This window comes from Brachycentrus maculatus, unplaced genomic scaffold, assembly GCF_059751285.1.
Source record: "Brachycentrus maculatus isolate JH-2025_06_01 unplaced genomic scaffold, ASM5975128v1 h1tg000041l, whole genome shotgun sequence".
In the NCBI taxonomy this organism is placed as follows: Eukaryota; Metazoa; Arthropoda; class Insecta; order Trichoptera; family Brachycentridae; genus Brachycentrus; species Brachycentrus maculatus.
Window position 1 is genome coordinate 680,251 of NW_028280795.1, and position 22,250 is coordinate 702,500.

General features: G+C 29.4%; 1 protein-coding gene across 1 annotated transcript in view; it reads right to left on the bottom strand.

Annotated features, from left to right (window-relative positions):
• Positions 1 to 491: 491 nt before the first annotated feature.
• The window catches only part of LOC148312421 (4-vinylanisole receptor-like), a 36,016-nt gene continuing 14,257 nt past the window's right edge, over positions 492 to 22,250 (bottom strand). The window contains exons 4-8 of the mRNA XM_088277329.1: positions 18,075 to 18,270; positions 15,677 to 15,776; positions 11,271 to 11,384; positions 7,040 to 7,195; positions 492 to 545 (exon numbers count right to left, since the gene is read on the bottom strand). Coding sequence (XP_088133455.1) covers positions 492 to 545; positions 7,040 to 7,195; positions 11,271 to 11,384; positions 15,677 to 15,776; positions 18,075 to 18,270 — 620 coding nt within the window. The remainder of the gene's footprint in view (positions 546 to 7,039; positions 7,196 to 11,270; positions 11,385 to 15,676; positions 15,777 to 18,074; positions 18,271 to 22,250) is intronic.

A 22,250-nucleotide genomic window follows, 5' to 3' on the forward strand; every position in this document is an offset into this window, starting at 1 on the left:
TTTAAAAGATTGTTCAAAATATATAATTATACTCTTAGACAAATATTTGAAATCTTATAAATATATTATAAGTATATGTAAATATTTCTTAACATACATTTAAAGTAATTACATCATAATTATTTCAATGAACGCTCATATTTTAAATATTACTTAAGAAATATTTTACACAATACAATGGTTTTGGAGATCTTCAAAACATTTTCATATAGAGTGAACTTTAATAAATAAATAACTCAAATAATTTATATATATCGCTCTACAGCGAATGTGGTACCTTATTTCACAGATAATTTGATATGGTATTAATATATATTTAATTATTTATATACCCAAACAATGGCCTTTACATCAATAGAAAGAGACGATTATTAATTTAATTAACTTCCAAACAATGTGTAATGAATACGGACCCATATAACATCAGTTATCTTGTATGTAGTGTGTACCCGTCTTTCTCATCCCTCTACCAGGAAGTTGTTTAATATGATTTACTGCTTCATATTTCGTATCACTGCAAAAGCGTTGTATGACCACTTCAGTAGCTGAAAAAGAAACTTTTCATGAAAGCCACGAATAATGAGTCGTATTATTTATAAAGTTTTGGCAACGATTGCGCAAAACAAAATAATCAAGGCTACAAGCGTGCCTGGTTTCTGGGAAAAAACTTTTGTTTTTGGTAAAAAATATGAGCTTACAAATACGTTTATAGTGTATGAGATTTTACAGATATTAAATTAATAAAATATTATTATTTACGCATAGATTTTTACTATTTTATTCCAGATTTAATTTTAAAAAAATTAAAGATAAATATTTCTGTAACAAAAAACTACTTCAATTTCGTACTATTTCTGTGAGCCTAAGCGGCTCATTATTACGAATAGGTATGAAATTGTGGTAGAATGGGTTATTATATGTGGTTCAAATTGTTAATGTTGGGTTATAGGACCATAACCTGACACGTGTTGTGGCCTTTATCTATGTTGGTATCTTAACATAGAAGAGAAAGAAGAATATGGAAGTCTGAGTATTTACGGGGTTTAGGCTTAGATTGTACACCCTGTAAATTCTCAGACTTCCATATTCTTCATCACCATTGCAGAGATATCTAAGAGAAATCCAGATATGTGAACAAAGATTTGGACAATTTATAATTTTTGTAATACACGTAATCCCACGAGTAGAACAACCTCTAAACCAATTTCCTATATTTATCGTTTATCAAAACTGGTCAACGATGAATGTGGGAATTTTGAAATGTTCTTCTCGACATTGTCAGCACTGCGATTGCGTACATAGTACAAAGTAAGACAATGTTTGTATCGTGGTGTGTCCTAATTTTGACATAATTTGTCTTGGACGCTTTGATCTATGGATTTTCCCCTTTTCCGTTCTCCCGCCCTTCCACCAGGTATTTACATACAATCAACGACATATGTGAAATTTTGTAAAAAGAATGTTACAATTACCTGTTTTTTTGTTACTCATTATTGTATATGTATTTATGTAACTGTTCTGTTTAATTTACAAATAAATAAATAAATAAATAATGAATAATTCAAAGAGTCAATATAAATCTGGAGGATATATTTCAGTCGTATGTTTTCAAGAATGTAAAATGAAAAAAAATCGAATTATTCACGTTCTCATCGTATTATTTACAGTATATTTTTTTAGTAATCAGATTAATTTTTTGCTGTTTTTTTTCTTAAATATGAATCATACCATATTCCAAAAATCATGGTACGGTAATTTTTCATGAACACGTTCCCAAGTTCATTATGAATTATTATGTAGGGCCATATGTTACTTTTAATAAGCAACATACATATTCTTGTGTGTAATTTAAAACCAAGTAATAAGATAATCGTGACACTCCTATGGTTTAACGTTATACATTACCAAAATAATTATTAAGATATTTGTTTGTACCTTATTAATATATTTCGTAGCTTAATACGCTTAACAAGCTTTTAATTCTAACAAATTAAGCTTTATTGCCGCTAACTACAATGAAAAACCTGGATATTTAAATAACGTGTAGTTTTAAAGAGCCCCATTATGGTATATTATGGCTCACTGAAGAATTATATAATTCATATTATTTTTGGACATCTCATCAAAGATGAAGAAGAATATGGAAGTCTGGGCATTTACGGGGCTGACGACCGTCATAGGCTGGTTTAAGTGATCACTTTACACACGTGTAATATTCACCAATTCTACACATTATTGACAACCACACTACTCAAATCCTTCGAAGTTTTATATATATATGCCAATTTTGAAACATTATTCTTGAATCACTAGAACTTCACTAGAGACATCTATTGGTGAGATGAAAAGAAGCTTTATTACTAACAGAAACTCTTATATTTGTAAACAAGTATTTGGAAACACTCAAAATGTTGTAATTAAGATATAAACAATTTTTCACTTTTATTGTGATGACATAAAAAAAATTGCATTTGAAGTTCCACTCGAATGCAGATATGTTATTTTTTGCGTAACATTCACCAATTTTATCCATGATAGACGGAATGATAGAATTACACTACTCAAATTTTGAAACTTCTAGATAAATTGATTAAACTTTTATAATTATTTTGAAAAATGAGATGTCAAAAAATAATACGAAAATAACTCCTGTAATTGGAGATAATCCAGATTTTATGAACAAGTATTTGGACACACTCAAAGTGTTGTAAATTATATAATTGATCACTGGTACTGTTTAACTGGTCACTTTTGTGAAAGGTCTCCATAAATATAAAATAACGATATAACGGTCGACATAACGATCCGTTAAGCTAAATTGGATACCCTTACTGACTTCACATTGAAGAGACCCTGGTTCAGACCTAAAGCAGGGAGTTTAATATTTTTAGTGATGCAGTGGAGTCATATATATAATAAGTTTGTCTTTGAATTTATTATACGAAATATTTATAAATTCATAAAGACATTCGTTTGATAATGCCCTAAGAAGGCGAAACAATTGTCACAATATAATTTTTTATGTGTTTTCGTTAATAAAATACAACTTAGTAGACTCAAAAAATCTGTGTTTGATTTAAAATTAATACAAAACTAAATTCATTAGTTGATTTGGCGGTCGCTTTGTGGTAATATCTTTTCATTTGAGTTATATCGCTTTGTGGTAATATTTGTTTAGCTGAAGTTTTATTTGGTAAATACCATTTCTTCTTCAAATCTATTTGACACGTGTTTCAATGCATTTTGCACCATTTTCAAATACCGTATAAGACGGTGTTTGAAAATTTCAGCATTTAAATTTAAATATAAACTATTCATTTATTTATTTTTATATATATATATTTTAATAAAACGCATATTTACAATTATAAATACACATGTGTCATTGCTAGGTTTTCTCGTACCGAAGGCAGATTTTAAAATACTAAATAAAATACTTAATAATTTTCGTTATTTGTCTATTATGAATCGTGTATAACATGAATGTGGGTAACATGAATTATACGTGGATAACATGAATTTACGATAACGATTTAATTCAAATCTACCTATCTCCGTTATCTAATAATGAATATCTTTTTTAAATTAATTTTCATTATTAAATGACTTTATAGATAATGAAACTAGGTAAGTAACACAGCTTTATTACGTAATATTCAAAGTTTATTTGATCAAATACTGTACTGGTTTGATTTTTTTAAAAGTGTTTTTGATCTTGTACTTTTATATGTTTTCATACAGTGTGTTATTGTGTTACTATTGAGTTGAGTGTTTTATTTTCCAGAAATATGCTGTCTTTTGGTTTGTGTTGGTGATTCTCAATTGCATATGTAAAAAATTATATAAACGTATGGTTGTTTGACTGTCATAAGATGTAATTCATTTATTATTTCCTCTGCGGAAGTCCCTCCAGAACATTAAGTGCATAGAAGTAAAATATATAAAGTTTTTTGCTTTTTCCTGATCACTCTTTCAATGAATCTCAAAACATAATATTGAAATTAAATTATATTACTTTATTCGGCAATCACTTTGCGGTAAAACCTATCCATTTTTAATTAAAAAAAATACGTAGAAGTAAAATATATGGAGTTTTTTGCTTTTTCCTGATCACTCTTTGAATGAATCTCAAAACACCATATTGAAATTATAATTTCATTAATTGATTCGGCAGTCACTTTGTGGGAAAACCTTTCCATTTATAATTTAAAAAATTACATTGTCAAAGTAGATTTTAAGAAATAGTGGTATTTACTTAGTATTTTTTTTTTTAAATGAAATTGTATTATTTTGGGTTTTATTTTTACAAAATTTTTAGAATGTACAATTTCCCATTGTGTAATGAAAGTATACAACCATTTTTCAAAGTCTTCTTCTGGGTACGAGACATTGTCCATTTTCTCAGACTTGTTACTTCTGTCCTAGTGTAGTGGCGTTGGACATTTATTGCGATTGACCTGTCACTTAATTCGAGTCCTTCTCTGCCGAGGATTTCTAATGCCGAAGTAAGTGCAGTGGGGTTTACGTTTAGCAAGACCACAATTTACTCTTCTTATTCCCGACTGTCTCCATTTGCCCGAAGGGATTTGTGTCTGGACGAAAATAAATAATCCGGAACATGTTAACTGCGCACCCTCTTTGAAATTGAAATACGTGGGGTAACGAAGCGCAAACTTCTGTTCCACGTTAATAGGCCAGGTTTTAAGTAAACTATTAATTTTCAAGTAACGTTTTACTTGGAAGATACCGTTTTTTCTTGAAAATCTATTTCGGTGTAGTGACCAACTTTTTCGGCTTGATTAGATTGAGTCTAAATTAATATAGGTAAATTATTGACAATCTCCTCTTTATATAGTAACCGATTAAGTTACATCATATCATTGTTCAAATGTAATGAATATCCTATAAATGTACTATAAAGCCCAGATAAGGATCATAAAAAATGGCTAGGTTTAAAATGACAATGTATTTAAAAAGTTTGTTATATTGTATGATTTTATATTTAAATATCCCAATGTTATTCACCAATAAATTTCGATTCAACATTGCATTTGAAAACGCGCGTGTTTCTATGTGTGACAGGAAACTTACGTGTGATAGTAAAACATATTTTTTAAACAGATTTCTTTAAATGTAAATTTTACCACTATCTCTTAAAATCTATTGTGACACTTATTTCAATGCTTTCCTCATCATTTTCACCGTATGTGAAGTCTAAATTGAACGGGAAACAGCTCCTACCCCCTCTTTTTCCTTCGACGTCCCAAGGACAGAACTCTAAAAATTTTAGACTTGGTATATTGTATATTCTTTTATTTCTTCAATATTACCTTGGACTGGTAACGGAAGCGGAGGGCTGATCACCTTTCCTTCATGTGTAAACGATCAAGATAACACTGCGTTTATATGATGCAGTGCCCTATGCACCATTGGGGTGCGGATAAGGGTTTGAATGAATGAATATTGTTTGTACGAATTTATAAATTGAACGTGCCAAAAGATCTTGAAAAGAAACAAAATACTTGTAAAGAATACAAAAAAACTTGTAAAGAAATGGGGTACCTTTTTTTAAGTGGTTTAATTTAATAAATATTTAGGAAGAACAACAATTTACACAAAAAAATATAACAAAAGAGTTTGATAAATAACTTTGTGATATACTTTTACACATACATGTATAAAATTTGCTATCATAATTAACGTATTCGCTTTGGAAAACTTAAGCTGTTAAAATCATCCGCTAAGTTTAATTCCCAAGTAGAATATATTATCGAATCCGAAAGTTTGTCTTTCTTTCTTTAATCACTTAAGAATAATCATTATCGGTTAGAAAGACGAGATAAAATCCAAATTGTTTTGAAGTTCCTTACTTTCTGTGGATACATTAAAATTAAAACACTTCAAAGGACTTAATCTTACCACAGAGTTTCAAATTTGACTACTTGAAAGTGAATTAGTTTACCTTATTCGTCAAACAAACTTTGAAATATATAAATATTTAAAAAAAAATACACAGTTCAACCAAAAAGAAAAAGTTCTCTTATTGATATTATTTGTCTCAAACTTCCATAATATTAAATAGAAAAAGAATCTATAAATACACGTTTTGTTAAAAATATATAAAACAAAATTACGTGGATGTTTTAACGCAGACAATTAATTTATACATATATTTTAGGTGTCTTCATTTGAGACTAGAAATTTATGTAACGTTTTTATACGAAGGAAGATGGATTTCTGACCATTCTAAGAGTTTTAATAAAAAATCTTTAAAAATTACAATTTCGTTTTAAGCGTTTTAAAAAATAGGCATGCCATCTTTGCATCGAGAAAAAACTTAACATTGGCATGATTAAGTATTTCAAAAGTGGTCAGGTGAGGAGTTTGAAATAATCAATGGGTATAAATGAGGAGATGCGTGAATGTGGACGAGGCTGAAATTGTTCAGGAATTCTTTATTCTCTGCCTACCTCTGAAGAAAGTGGTAAAGTGGTAGTTTTTTTTAGATTGGTTACAATTTTCTATGTGTATCTTGATGTTAAATTGTATTTCATTTTACTAACTAAAATTAAAATATTTTTATCCAAATTTTTCATTAAATGTTTGCTTGTATCCATTTGTGTCATTATAATTCAAGTGATTACTTATATTAAAAAAGAACAAAGTTTGTTATTTACTTGATTTTTTTAATGAACTGGTTTTTAATAAATTTAAAAAAAACTGGTTTTTAAAAGTCTATATCAATAAAACATAACCCTTGAAAATGGGGCGATACAATATTTGTCATGTTTCATTTGTGTTTATCTTTAAACCCTCAAATTTTATTACAAACCTTAAAGGTAATGGAATTCAATTTAATCTTTTTTCGTGTCGGAATTTATTGAATAAAATGTCTTTTTTACGTCGTTTAATATAAATGTAACGAATTTTGTGAAAGGTAAAAGCAATATCCTTATAACGGATTTAGTCGAATTAATGTGGTATTCAAAAGTTTAATTTAAAATGTATATAATATTATGTATAGTTTTATGTTACTCACGTTTGTAAAAGTATCCAGAGATAGAATAAATATTTTTCCAGCTGTAAGTCTCAAAGGTCTCCTTGATCTTTCCATAAAAATTTTAAGGCTTCTTTTGACGTCCTCTGAAAAATCCATCCAATTCCCATTGAAAGCAGCCCTTTGCAGATGATTGCTCTGGAAAGCGAGAAAATCGGGTTAAAATCAATATTTTTGTATTCATTTTTATCACCACCAAGAAAATGATGAATATATTATTGGGAAAACCATATTGAGAAAGAGTGACAGTATTTTTTTTACCTTTTATAATGCACACTTAGTTCAACTGTCGACATATCGTCTAAAAAGAATATCACCCATCTCTGATAATTTGATGTGAAATACTTTTTGCTGAAATTGCCTGCTCCAACAAACAATTTTTAGTCAATTTAAACAAGTACGCCATTAAGGGACAATTGTAGTACTTTATTATTTTAAATATTAAATACTTTTATAACCCCTTATTGAATTTTATTTCATTAATTTTCAATTTAATTTAATTCAAACAATATTTTTTTTAAATGTGTTTCTAAATTTTATGAATTGTTCATATTCACTTGTAAATTAGATAAAACAAAAAAAATTGCTAACGAAAATTGATTTCTGATAAAACATTTATTAATAATTTGTTTTTCCAAAATATATCACCATTTTTGTCTATATTCCCATTAAACAAAGTCCCGCCCCTAAACCCCCCCCCCTCTTGTTATTATTCCACCCACCTCTATACTTGTATACCATATACCTCTTGATAGTAATCACTTTTTGATGAAAACATCTGTTGTTTTCCAAAAGAAATAAAATTCGAAAAGTGTGATGATACAAGTGTTTAATTTTGAAAATTATCAACATGTCACTCAACAAAGTTGATACCAAATTTTTAAAAAAGCAGAATAATTGTATTGGTTATCTCAAAATGCAATCACATGAGAATGTTGTCTTTTGACTTCAATTATCTTTGATTACGAAAATCCAGATCTCTAATGTTCTTCTCACTTAGCGCGGTCAGAACAGCGTCGTTTATCAATAATTAAGAATCAGAGCTGTATTGTTATGGTAATTTAAACTTTGCTGTTCCCTTAGTGTCCCAGGGTGGCGAAAACGTAAGTAATTTAGGGACTGCTGGAATCGGTAATATGAAATTTCCCGATTTTCAGTCAGTGTCTACCCAACTGTACCACGCGCAGGACATGTTTTAATCGAAATGCAATATGATATATTTTTTAATTAATGGTGTTCGATTTGTAGAAATAACTTTTTTTTTTTTACAGCAGGGGAGAAAAACTTTAGGAATTATTATTAAAATGTTAAGAATTTGTTAAATGATATTATTTTTACGTACGCGAAAGCTCGTTATAGTTATACTATTACAATGTATGTACCATTAAATAATGAAAAGTAAAATGTTGACAACAATTGGAAATATTAATATTATAAATAAATGTACCAATTTGACTTGATTTGATTTGTAATCGCGTGTTAATATTGCGGTTTTCAAGTCTAAGGTAGACGATTCAATTTCCTACCCTGTCGAAAAAATCTATTATATGTCTTACCAACAAAGTAACATCATCACTAATAAACTGAAAAAATAACTATTAGTGTCTTTTTATACGTATGTGTTTGAAACATCGCTCACTCCTTTCAAGAACGTCATAAATAAAAAATCGACAATTTTCAGTTGTGCATGTTTTTGGAATGCCCAGAAAATGTACTTTATCCCAGCAAAAGTGGCATATTTTTAACTTAATATTTACCCGCTGCAAGGCAGAAAGTGTTGTTTTTGCATTTTTAGAAATTGAATTGTTTAGTTAATTTTTTAAATAAACTAAATATTTTTCAAATGAAGAAATAACCTTCAGGTTTTACCTAAAAAGATCTGTTTTACAGTAAAAAGTTCAATAAGTGGCTTGATATTTATTTTTAATATAATTCATTATATTCTTAAACTTAAAAAACGATCTCCTGAAAAATCAAGTTTTTTGATTTATGACGTTCTTGAAAGGAGTGAGCGACATATTTGATTCAATTTAAATCGTAAAGTATGCGTACAGATTCACAGCTTTGCTGGTAGAATGCGATGTGTTACGCAATAAATAATATTTAATTCCTTTATCATTTCTACGGTTAGTTCATAGTATCCAAATGGACAAAGTTCCAGTATGAAGGGATTCTACCGAGGCCAAGTGTTAAGATATCCAATTAAAAGTTTGACTCGATACTCTCCTGTCCGATATCCTTAACTTTACCGTTTAGTATTAAAACTCTCTAAACGATTACCATTTCAAAACTACTTATCGTAAAAAATTTAACTAGTTTTAATCCCCGCGAGTACGATCGAATTCATGACGGCAAATATTTTGGTTAGCGAATTTAATAGCTCATGAAAAGTAACGGTATTTAAAAAAAATTTAAGATGATAAGTGGTGATATAATGTGATGTGTTGGTGCTTTTTTTTCAAATTATAGTTTTTTTTAATTCTTTTTTAATTCATATTTGATGTATAGTACTTGAAATTTTTATTTATTTTTCATTGTTGTTTTTTTTTACACATTTGATGTTTTTTTTCTTTGTTTCTAATAGCTACATAAAGGAATATTAAATAATAAATATATCCATAAGGAACCCAATTTTATCTGCCTCTGTAGTGCAGTAGCGTGTTTGGCTATTATGCTGGATGCCCTAAGTTTGATTCCCGGGGGCGTGAAAATAATAAATAAAAGTAATATTTGAGTTTTTTTTATTAACTATTAATCTAGGCTGGTAACTGCAGCGTAAGACTGATCATCTTGCGTTTAAATAATGAACATTCAATGTAACACTGCGTCGATACGATGCAGTGTCCTATGCACCATTTAGTGGGATATAGTTAAAAGAAAAATGAATAGAAATTAAGCAGCCATTTATTTAAATTATTTAAATGACTTAATATTTAAACTAACTTTTTTAACAAATGGTATGTCGTTATATTTTCTCGGATCGAGGTCTACATGAGTCTTCTGATCAAATGATATTTTATAAAATAAAACTAGAACTCTTTTGTAACCACTTTTATCATTGGTACTTTTCTTCAACCGGTTTCGACAAAAACCTTGTCATCTTCAAGCATAAATATGTATTCACAGTACATATCTATCCCTGAAGATGACAAGGTTCTTATCGAAACTGGTTGGAGAAAAGTACCAAAAATAAAATGGTTGAAAATAAAGTTCCAGTTTTATTTTATAAAGTGTTATAAAATGTGCCACAAAGTATCTGCTAAAAACATTCAAGAAAATAATGTTTTCATTAAAGGTGCTAAATGTAGCTGTTTCTTTAAAATGTGCGTTTCATACCTTATAATTTTTTCATTCATTTCATTCAAACCCTTATCCGCACCCCAATGGTGCATAGGGCACTGCATCATATAAACGCAGTGTTATCTTGATCGTTAACACACGAAGGAAAGGTGATCAGCCCTCCGGTTCCGGTACCAGTCCAAGGTAATATTGAATAAATATAAGAGTGAAAAAATCACTCATATTTATTTGACTCCCCCTGGGAATCGAACCCGGGACCTCCAGTACGGTAGCCAAGCGTGCTGACCATTACACTACGGAGGCGGACAATTATAGGTTCGTAAAATATTTTTGAAAATAAAACGTTAACTGAGACTGTTAAAACAACCAATACAATAACGTATTAACAGTTAATACGTCAATACGCAATTGAACGATTTAGTCTACGCCAGAAATAAAAGGTCGTTGTTAGTCGTCGGCAAGACGGATGGTTCGTGCGTGCGAGCACTTAAGCAAAAGCTTTCGTACCTACGTAGAAAATTACTTACATATTATATTTTCGAAACTACCCAAAAAGGCTGTTTCACATGAAATATGAACGTAATAGCTATATTTAATTTTCAATCAAGCACTTAGAAGCGTGAATCAATTTTTGGAAGGAAAATGGGGATTGCTGAGTCGAGTTCCCAATGAAATATTCACAAGAATGTATTTTTTCTCGAGTCTCTATTCGGATAACGTACCATAAAATTGATGTAGTTTAAAGCGAAAGAACATTGACTTTTTATTATTCGTTTGTAAATAGGAATCTTTTCATTTATTGATTCGGCAGACACTTTGTGGAAACATCTATCTATTTTTATTTAAATTTTCCTTTTTTTAATATAGATATAAAATATTTTTATATACTTAAATATAAAATATTTTTACTTACTTTCTCAATAACTTTATCTCCAAACCAACACAACATAAATACTTCAGACATCATACAGGTGAAATAAAACAGCATCCAAAGTAACTGAAGGGGATGAGCCAGAGGTTCTTCTATCTAAAAAAAATACACATATTCAAAGAATTTAATTAAAAAAAATCAGCATATTTCAGTTAAAACCTTACATTAATGTTTGTACAAAGAATACTATGAGTACGTTTAATTTTTTTTTCACGAATTCAGGATTTTATAGATCCTGGAGTTATTTGCAGCATTTTTAACGAAATCTAAACATAGATGAAGAAGAATCTTAAGTTCGGACATTTATATAACTTACGACCTGTCACTGATAAGCTTAAGTGATCACTTTATACAATCTGTAACATTAACCATTCTACCCATGATTGACTACAGCATTACTCCAATTTTCGGAACTTATATATATATTGATCAATCTCATATTATTATTATTTTTTTTTTAAATAATATGAAAATAACTCCTGTAATTGGAGATAATCCAGATTTTGTGAACTAGTATTTGGACACACTCAAAATGTTGTAAATAAATTATCTGGTCAAATAACAAGCTTAAATAATAAAAATGAAAATAGTATTTTCTGACGTTTCTCATGTGTGTGATTGATATCCAGGATTTGAACCTCACATGCTAATAAAATACTTTCTGCTTAGTAAAAAGCTTCTTTACATCTCACGAATAGATGTCTCTAGTGAAGTTCTAGTGATTCAAGAACAAGGTTTCTAAATTGGTTCATATATACAGAACTTCCAAGAATTTGAGTAGTGTGGTTGTCAATAATGGGTAGAATTGGTGAATGTTACGCGTTTGTAAAGTGATCACTTAAACTAGCCTATGACGGTCGTCAGCCCCGTAAATGCCCAGACATCCATAGTCTTCTTCATCTTTGATGAGATGTCAAAAAAAAATTGATCAATCTCATTTCACATTATTAGTTCACAACAGATATCTATGTTGTATTAAGGAAAGCTTTTATTAAACAGAGACCCTTTTATTTGTATGCAAGATCCAAACTCCGGATTATATGCGAATACAGAAAAACGTTAGAAAACATGAAGAAATGCCAGAAAACAATCCTGTCATAGGTTAAAAGCCCTGTAAATACCCAGACTTCCATATTCTCCTTCATATATGTTGAGATATGAAAAATTTATATGCACATTATTTAAAATGATTAAGGTAACACTCGTTTTTATACCACTTGAGTTTATTGATGACTACTAGTTTCGGAAGCTAAACTTCCATCGTCAGGTCTGAATAATAACTGATAATAATAATGATAATAATGTGACAACCCACACATATAATGCACATCGACTATGGCAACCCACACATCGGCTATGGCAACTCAAATCGAGTGACATAGCGAGCTACCTACACGAGACCAGCAACGAACGGAACGAGCGAGCCCGCCACACTTCGTCGCCGCCCGTCCTCAGATCGACACGTACTTCAACTGTTCTCATATTAGAATCACGCGATTATTCTTAAGTATTTTCTTGATTGTAATTTGATAGAACTAAATAAATTTGTGTTAAAAGTAATCCGCTTTCATCTTGCTTCCCTTCTGATAAATTAAAGTGGTATTCAACTAGAAACCATAATAATAATAATATCCTGACGATGGAAGTTTGGCTTCCGCAACAAGTAGTCACTAATAAACTCAAGTGGTATAAAAACAAGTGTTTCCTTAATCATTTAACATGTCTTACCACAAAGTTAATGCCAAAACAATAAATAAAACACATTATTTAATATGGATGCATTTCATTCGCGTCTTTTAGTACACGGTGAGTTGCATGTGACATCATGCAAACATGTATGTGAGAGAAAATGATCAAAATATAAATTGGATGAAAGAAAAAGCACTCATGCATCCTTGGAACTCCACTAGAAATGCAGTATGCTGGATTCAAGTAGACATTAAATAAAAGCTTTGTCACTTTGTGCGGTAGTTTAAAATATGCTGGATAGATTTTCTATGGCAAAGTGCTGAACAGCTAATCCAAAACAAAGGCGTTAATATTTTTTGTTGTTGAAAATATTTATGCCTCCTTTGAAATATTTTCTGTTTGGTTGATATCTTCACATTTTTATCTCGTACGAATAAAATCTTGTTTAATACCATCGAATGAGTTTTATTTTATTACACACGACTAGTTTTGAAAACATCTGTGGTATTGTGGTTATGTGGTATAATACTTTATTTATTGTTTCGGCATTAACTTTGTGGTAAGACATGTTACAATGATTAAAGAAAACACTTCGTTTTAATACAAAAAATGCTGAATTCTAATAATAATTTATTAAATAATATATTGTTTCAAAATTCTTCGCGATTGCTTTCCATTTTTCCTTTGTTTTCAAACTCCGTTCCTTGACTAACCCCTTCCCCTTACTTTCCCCTCTCCTTATTTATAGAAAAATTTTATATTTTATATTTTAGTTATTATACAGACCTGAATGATGGAAGTTTAACTTCTGAAACATGTAGTCTATAATAAAACTCAAGAGGTAAAAAACGAAGTGTTTTCTTTAATCATTGGTATAATACTAGTGTTAATTATTTTTTAAGTAATCAACATGTCATTCCACAATGTTAATACCGAATCAATAAATAATATTAATAAAAATGCAAATATTCGTTAGATTAAAATCTTCAACATCCTTTTAAATTTTGATACAATATTACATCCATATATCCACGTAACGTTTGACTACCTGTGAAAAGTGTCTTTACTTTTGACGTGAAAAATCATTTTTTTTGACAATGGCAGCGCCAACTGTTTAAAGTTGCGGCAACTCACAGAAAACTAAACATTTCTCACGTTGGACAGGGTTTTTCTCGACAGCAGCAATCAATTTTTATTGTTTTCGATTGCGTGCTGTTAAATAAATTTGAAATATTTTCACTTCTTTATTAGCAATGTGAAATCAAACATATTTGAAATATGTACTATCCATTTGATTAATTTTCCATTTAACAGGACTAAACCACAGCAATGCAAGGGAACAGATAGTATGTGTATTAAATCAATAATCATCCACTTTTGGAAACAAAGTTGTTTTTAATATTTTTACCGATAAATGCGTTTATTAATGTAAAGAAATTGGGTAAATTGATGACACACTGATGAAAATAACATCAGCCGGAATCGCGTAGATACCCGCATAGTCTGCTAAGGGCATTCTAGATTTGTCTCTCCTAGAAACCAGAAACCAGAAACTTACTTAGAGCTACCAAGTAATATAATAAAAACCCTTATCCGCACCCCAATGGTGCATAGGGCACTGCTTCATATAAACTCAGTGTTATCTTGATCGTTTACACATGAAGGAAAGGTGATCAGCCCTCCGCTTCAGGTACCAGTCCAGGGTAATATTGAATAAATATTACAGTGAAAAAATCACTTATATTTATTTAACCCCCTCCCCCTGGGAATCGAACCCGGGACCTCCAGAACGGTAGCCGAGCGTGCTGACCATTACACTACGGAGGCGGACAAAAAATTATAATAAACCAAAGTAAAATTACTAGCGAGTAATTGTTGATCCTCCATCACCTTAATACATAACAGTTAATACGTATAAGCATCTACTCGACGCCATACATCCTATATTTTCATCACATCACCTTAAATGTGATGATAATAACAAAACAAAGACGATAATTGAAATAAAAGTGTATAATTTTTCATCACTTTTATATATATTTTTGCCAAGGTTAATGAATACTTCGCAATAGAAAAAAATAGAAATACTAAGAAAATGATGATGGAATCCCACATAAAGCGATGTTTGTGTTTTTTTACTGCTTAATAAAAACTGTTTACGTTGAATCTCCTCGTAACAAAAAGTGTTCATTTATGTTTGAAAATAAACATCGAACGAGGCAACGATTTTTATTTTTTATTTTGCCTGATGAATACTTTTTCTTAATTATAATAAGAGTATAAATACACTTTTTTCAACCACGAAAATGATTTTTATATAACGTATTACAGAAAAATAGCTGATATAAATAATAAGATTTTAAAAAATATGTAATTTACCTTATTTGATTTTTATTTTATAAAAAGTGTATTTTTTATCAAAGCAATGTAAATTATTATATGTACAGAGATCACAAAACATAGGTAAAATTTAGTACGCATAATGTAAATATGTTTTTTATTACGCGTACTGAATTTTATGATTTTATTTTTCATGGTAAATCATTTTTCATCTTTCTAAATAATTTAGTTCTACGTCAATAATTTTAGACTGCTTATAATTGTTTTAATGATATATTACAACACAATTAGAAAATTTTTAAAATTTCGTTTTTGAACAAAAATAAAATCAGTCAAAAATTCAATTATGTTTAACTTACCGAAAGGATTTGAATACCAATGAGACAGATGACCAATCCACTCAACATAAATTGAATAGCGGCAGCAAAACTAAAAGCATCTTCAATTTTTGCGATGTAACTGTCAATGAAAAAAAAATCATTTAAAAATTATATTTACTTTCAAATTTGTTAATTTTTCTGAAAACGATTTAACAACTTAAAAATTAAATTTGTTAATTTTTCTTAAAACGAGTGTAGTTAACAAAATAAAAATAAATGTTAGCGTTTACAAAGTTTTCAAGATTTTAATTTTTATCCCATATGGAAAGAAAAATTTGCAGTTACTTTGTGGTAATATCTGTATATTTCATGTTTAACTCATAATTTGTTAATACCGCTAAATATTTATAAATTTAACGTCACACATGTTTCGATGTATTTAATATCATAATAAAACATTAGCGAAATTGCGATAACTTACATTTGTCAATAGTTTATTCAGACATTAAAGGATTGGAAATTGATGTGTTGTAATGAAAAGTCACACCACTTTTATCCTCCTTATTTTTAAATGTTCCAAAAACACAACAAAAATAAGTTTTACAATAACAAATAAACGATAATGATGTTGAGTACATCGAAACAACTGTCACATTTTATTTATTTATTTAATATTCTCAATATTATTAATATTTAAAGCATTCACTTCGTGGTGAGTCATTTTTACATATTTATTTTTTTACAAAAACGTTAACAATATTAGTATAAAACCACTCAATTTTAAGAAAATTCAATTTTGTATTTATATTTTGCTTTGTTAATACAAGTTTATATAAATATTATTCTTTAACAAAAACGTTAATAATATTAGTATATAACCACTAACCGAGATTTTTATGTCTACCGGTTTCGAGACGTACTCGTCTCTTCGTCAGGACAATCACTACCACAGCATGCGAATAATACAACCCTTCACTACCATGGCACTAAGTTTTAGTAGTAAAGGAGAGTATTGTTTGCATGCTGTGGTAGTGATTCTCCTGACGAAGAGACGGCTACGCCTCAAAACCGGTAGACATACAAATCTCGGTGAGTGTATTAATATTATTAACATTTTTGAAAAAAAAATATATACGTGTATTAACAAAGCAAAATATTAATGAAAAATTCAATATTCCATCTATGATGGATTAATTTAATGTCAACCAATGAAAATTAAACCCTAACGATTTTTCCATACTCTTTGTACCATAGAAACGTGACGAATGGGTAACTGTTACTTTTTCTGATTGGAATTATACGCGTTATTTTTTCTTGTTCTGTATTTCTTTTTAGCTCACATAAGTGTCTGAAGTGAAATTATCAAATAAATAATATTTATAGCCAGAAATACGCAATACGCAAAAAACTTTGTACACAGTTTGAGGAGATAAGCTTGAAATTGTTGAGTTCAAAATACGAATTGATTAATGATTTATTTGTAATAAGTTATTATTTTCATAATATTTGACATCTCATCAAAGATAAAGAAGAATATTGACGTCTGGGCATTTACGGGGCTGACGACAGTCATAGGCTGGTTTAAGAGATCACTTTACACACGTGTTACATTCACCAATTCTACCCATTATTGACAACCACACTACTCAAATTCTTGGAAGTTCTATATATTTGAACCAATTTAGAAACCTTGTTCTTGAATCATTAGAACTTCACTAGAGACATCTATTGTAAATGCCCAGACTTCCATATTCTTCTTCATCTTTGATGAGATGTCAAAAAATTATATAACCAAAATTATTTAATGAAATAGTACGCAAAGGTTGGTACGGTACATTATATCAGTACATTGCTGTACAGTAAATCTAATGACTATCAGATAAGTAATAACATTGAATAGAATGACAAAAATAATATATGTAGATATTTACCTCCCTTAAATGGAGTTCTTAAATCTTAATTTTTAAATTAATTAAAGTTCTATATAAGTATATGAACCAATTTAGTAACCGTGTTCTTGAATCACTAGAACTTCACTAGAGATATTAGTGAGATGTAAAAAAGTAACTCACGTAATTGGAGATAATCCAGATTTTGTGAACAAGTATTTGGACACACTCAAAACGTTGTAAAGTTATTATTTTATTTAGTTAATCACCAAATCTATTTAATGTTTGAACCAACAGTGTTATAAGCGAACAAAAATATTGTCATCATCAGTTTTGCCTTTAAACGACTTTGTAAGCTTCAATTGCTATGACGAAATGACAATGTTGATCTAGCTGATTTGATATACGCGCAGAGCGTTGACATAAAAATACGATGTATTATAAAAAATGTACACAACTTCTAAAGCACGTTCGCTTGCTTTTAGAGCAAACATTTTTCTTTAATGCCAACATCCCGCGTACGTGGTCGGACTGAGAAGCAGGAATACCTAACGATACTAATATGATGGTTGATGTACTCCCCCAACTTCCCCTTGATCACTGTCCCCATGCTGAACTGCACCGCGTTTAATATTCTGTTTGGGTCTCGTTCATTTTTCCACAAGGCCTTTTGTTTTTCAGCATGCCGCTCCGCCAGCATTTGAATATTTTCCAGGTTGAATGTCAATATGTCCAGTTGACCAACTGAAAAAAAACCTATGCGATTAACACCACGAAAACCAGTCAATAAAAGTTTTAGATTTTTATTATTATTTTTCAAACATCTATTTTTATATATTTGAAAAGAAAAATAACACTAGAATCCACGATTTTTTAATACATCTGCTTTATTAATATATCAGAAGTATCTTGATTTTAAAAATCAAATCAGTATTAAATAATATTTATTGAAATTAGTCAACAAAATTAATTGAATTAAATTAAAAAAAAACAAGATTCAAAAGTCTTAAATTGAGAGAACTTTAAAGACTGTATGTCTCTTCGATAGTAGAAAACTTTATGAACTTTCAGGTCTAAAATGTGATGTTAAATTTAACTTACTAGTAAATATAATATAGAAATAATTATACCGTTCAAAGTATTTTTTCTGTTAATAAATCGATTTATTGGAGACGGTAGTGGAAATATATCATTTAACACAAACGTATGATCGCAATGGATCTTCCTCGAAAGGTATCTAGAGGAAGACCAAAGAATTCGTGGATGCTGTAAAAATAAAGCGCGATACGAAGACACGGTCTAGGTGATGTTGTCCATGATAGAGGGTAAGACATGACTTTCAACCTGAGGACAAGTACAGCTGATCCCAACAGTCTCCAAAGACTTTGGGATAGAGCCAGGAAGAAGAGATATTTTTATTAAAAAGTACAAACAAAAGTTGGAAACATTATATATCCGAAAAAATTAAAAACGTGTTTAGTTGGTAATAAATTCATTTAAGCGAGAATTTTATTGCCAAGTTTTTTTTGCATAAAAAGACAATCCGAATTCCATGGGGTTTAATAAACCAAACCATCGAGCATGATGCGACACTCAAATTAAATTTGAATCGTGAGTCTGATAGAATTTTTGTTTCGATAACGCAGTTTTGATGAAAACAATTGAACGTGAATGCATATTAATTGAACGTGGTTACAGTTGATTAAAAACTATAAGTCTATTGAAATGTAATTATTCAATATAACCCACAGAAAATTAAGACTAAATTGTCGAAGATTGTTACAATGCAATATCGAAACAAACTAGATTTCTGATTAAAACCAGCATCTTTTTAAACAAATTATGTTAGAATATTTATTATACGCCTCTGTGGTGTTATGGTTAGCTCATTTACCTTTGGTGCTGGAGTCTTAGAATTTGATTCCTAGGGGGGTTAAAATAATTATTACTGGTTTTTCATTTTCAAATTAATTAAATATTATACTGGATTGTTACCTAAAGCACAAGATTGGCAACCTAACCTTCGTGTAAGTAGCCATCAAAACAACACTACGTCAATAAGATGCAGTGCCCTATGAATAATTTGTTACCAATAAGGTTTAGATTGTGATTTTTTTTAAATATACATATACATTTATTCAATCATATGCTGACTTTTTCTTCTTCTTCACTTTGACTTTTTACCTTACGGATAATATATATTTAAAGAATAATTCATTTTTGACATCTAAACATAGACGAAGAAACATATGCAAGTCTGAACTTATAACCTTTCATAAGATTATTAAATGTTTTTTTTTACACGCGTGTAACATTCACCATTCTACCCATGATTGACAACCACTCTACTGAATTTTCTGAAACTCATAATATATATCCTATACCTCATGATGCTTTGTGTTTGATTTCACGGCAGCCATCTATAGTTATAGTTTGAGAAAGCTTTTATTTAGCAGAGATTTAATTAATGATGTAAACTTATGTAAAAATAACTTCTAAGTGGTGAAACCCATATTCATAAACATGGTTTTGGACCTACCCAAAAATGTTGTGAAAGAACAAAGAATAATTTATTATAATTTTAACTAATTGTTTAAAAATACCCAAAATAACTCCAGACTAACTTCAAAATTCAATATGGTAATGCTGACAGCATCCCAACACTTCAGAAAAGGAAATGTCCGCTGATTTGTTATTCTTGGAACGGGTGGTTGGAAACTGGCTTTCATTTAGAATTTCAAATCATTTTTGTAGTGTCGAACAGCAAACGCCGACAATTCGCAGTTGTCATCAGCAACCTTTGAGTTTGAACTTTTAATGCATGGAGAACTTTAAAAGCGAGCAAAGGTTATAAACTGTTAAAATAACTTTTAAACTGGTGAGATTTTTTTAGAGATGTTACACACTTTTCGGTCATCATCACGCACCATCTTGACACACTGTAATTTTAATACAAAAACTACCATTTGTTTGCGAGTTAGTTTGGCTTTTAGAAACAAAATTCATTGTAATAATTAAAAAAGGATGTAGAAGACAGAGACAGGAGAAATAAAACAATATCAAATATCAATATCAAAATCAATAATCAACAGAAATTAAGGAAAATGTTTAATAAATTTTTCGATCTTCATTCATTTAATCGTATTAATTTTATCGATAAATTTGAGACTTTTAATTTCCTTCGAGGTGATCAACCCATTATATTTTTTTCTGAAAATTTTTTTTTTTGATTAGGGAAATGTTTACGTCTGCTAATAAAATGATGATTTCACGTGTTATTGATAAAATTTATACACAATTTTGTCAAAAAATGAACAAAAATTTCATCAAATAAGCTAACGTTTACCAATCGTCTAGATGGGCGTATTTTCACCTGTTTATGAGGACATCTTGAAATCTAGAAACTAGGTCATGAAGAAGTTTTTTTAATCAATTTAAATTATCATGTCATACCATAAAATTTAACGGTTTAAAAAAAATAATTTCAAAATTTGCTCTTAAAAAACTTTTTTTTTTTACAAAACTGATGATAAAATGTAAAGTAGCAAAATAAAATAAAAAAACAGAACACATACAAATACCTTCGTAATGAAAACATAAAAAAATACATTTAAACACAACACATCCAAAAATATTTAAACAAATATATTTTTTAAAGCTTTCGAAAAAAAAAACATGCCAAATAAGGAAATTTATTATTAAATTCGTATTTATATTCAAATGACAAGACAAGAGATATTCCACTCGACACAATTCTAGGAATCCATTTAGTGCTTTAGTGAACTGAACAAGGGTTAAATGTGTTCCTGTTCTAGGATTTACACACTCAACAAAAAGGATGAAGAGTGAAAGCCTTACGTCCTTCCTAAAGGGTTTTTGATTTCGTCAAGCAATATTTACATGACATTTTTTCATGTGCTACATTTCTGAATTAAATGAAATTTGTCGACAAGTATGTCGAGCCTTTTGATAAAAAATATCTCTAATGGTTAATTTGGCGAAAAATCTTTTGAACTGTTTACAGGATCGTGAATGTGTGCTTAAATGATATTTTTTTTCCATTTAATTTAAAAAAGTGAAAAATATATAAAAATAATATTTATGATTTTTACAACGCTAAATACAGAATTAATTTATACTTTTATCACTCGTTTGTCAAAAGTGATTTTGTGAAAAAAATATTTCCTACCTTTTTCTTTAAATATGAAGTTAATCCATTTTTTTTATTATCATTATATAAAACCGTTCTGAGCTCGCAAAAAGTCATTGACGTAATTGATATTTTTTTCAATGTTGTAATAAATTTACAGTTTCGATCAAATCTGTGATGAAAAATTGATCAAATTAGTCAATGTTACAGAGAAAAAAAATATATAAAATGATTTTATATAAAATAATACAAAAAATCAAAATTGTATGAATTATAATCAATTCAATGCATTCGTCTGAGAGGTCACATTTCCACTACATTCAGCATATTTTCAACCTTATTTTGCCAATTCCATGCTTGACTTCCGTACATTAGGGTTGAAGCCAGGACTTGCACTGCAAGCTTTCGCTTAGGCGAAAGTATTTTTGAGCGAAAGTCACTAAAATATTTTTAATTGCTATAACTGAAAAAATAAGCACATTTTAAATAAATATATGAACCTTTTTTAATTGGCTTTTTATCCTTAAACTAGTTCCTAGATTTATTGAATCACACTGTACTTTTTCGAAGTTTA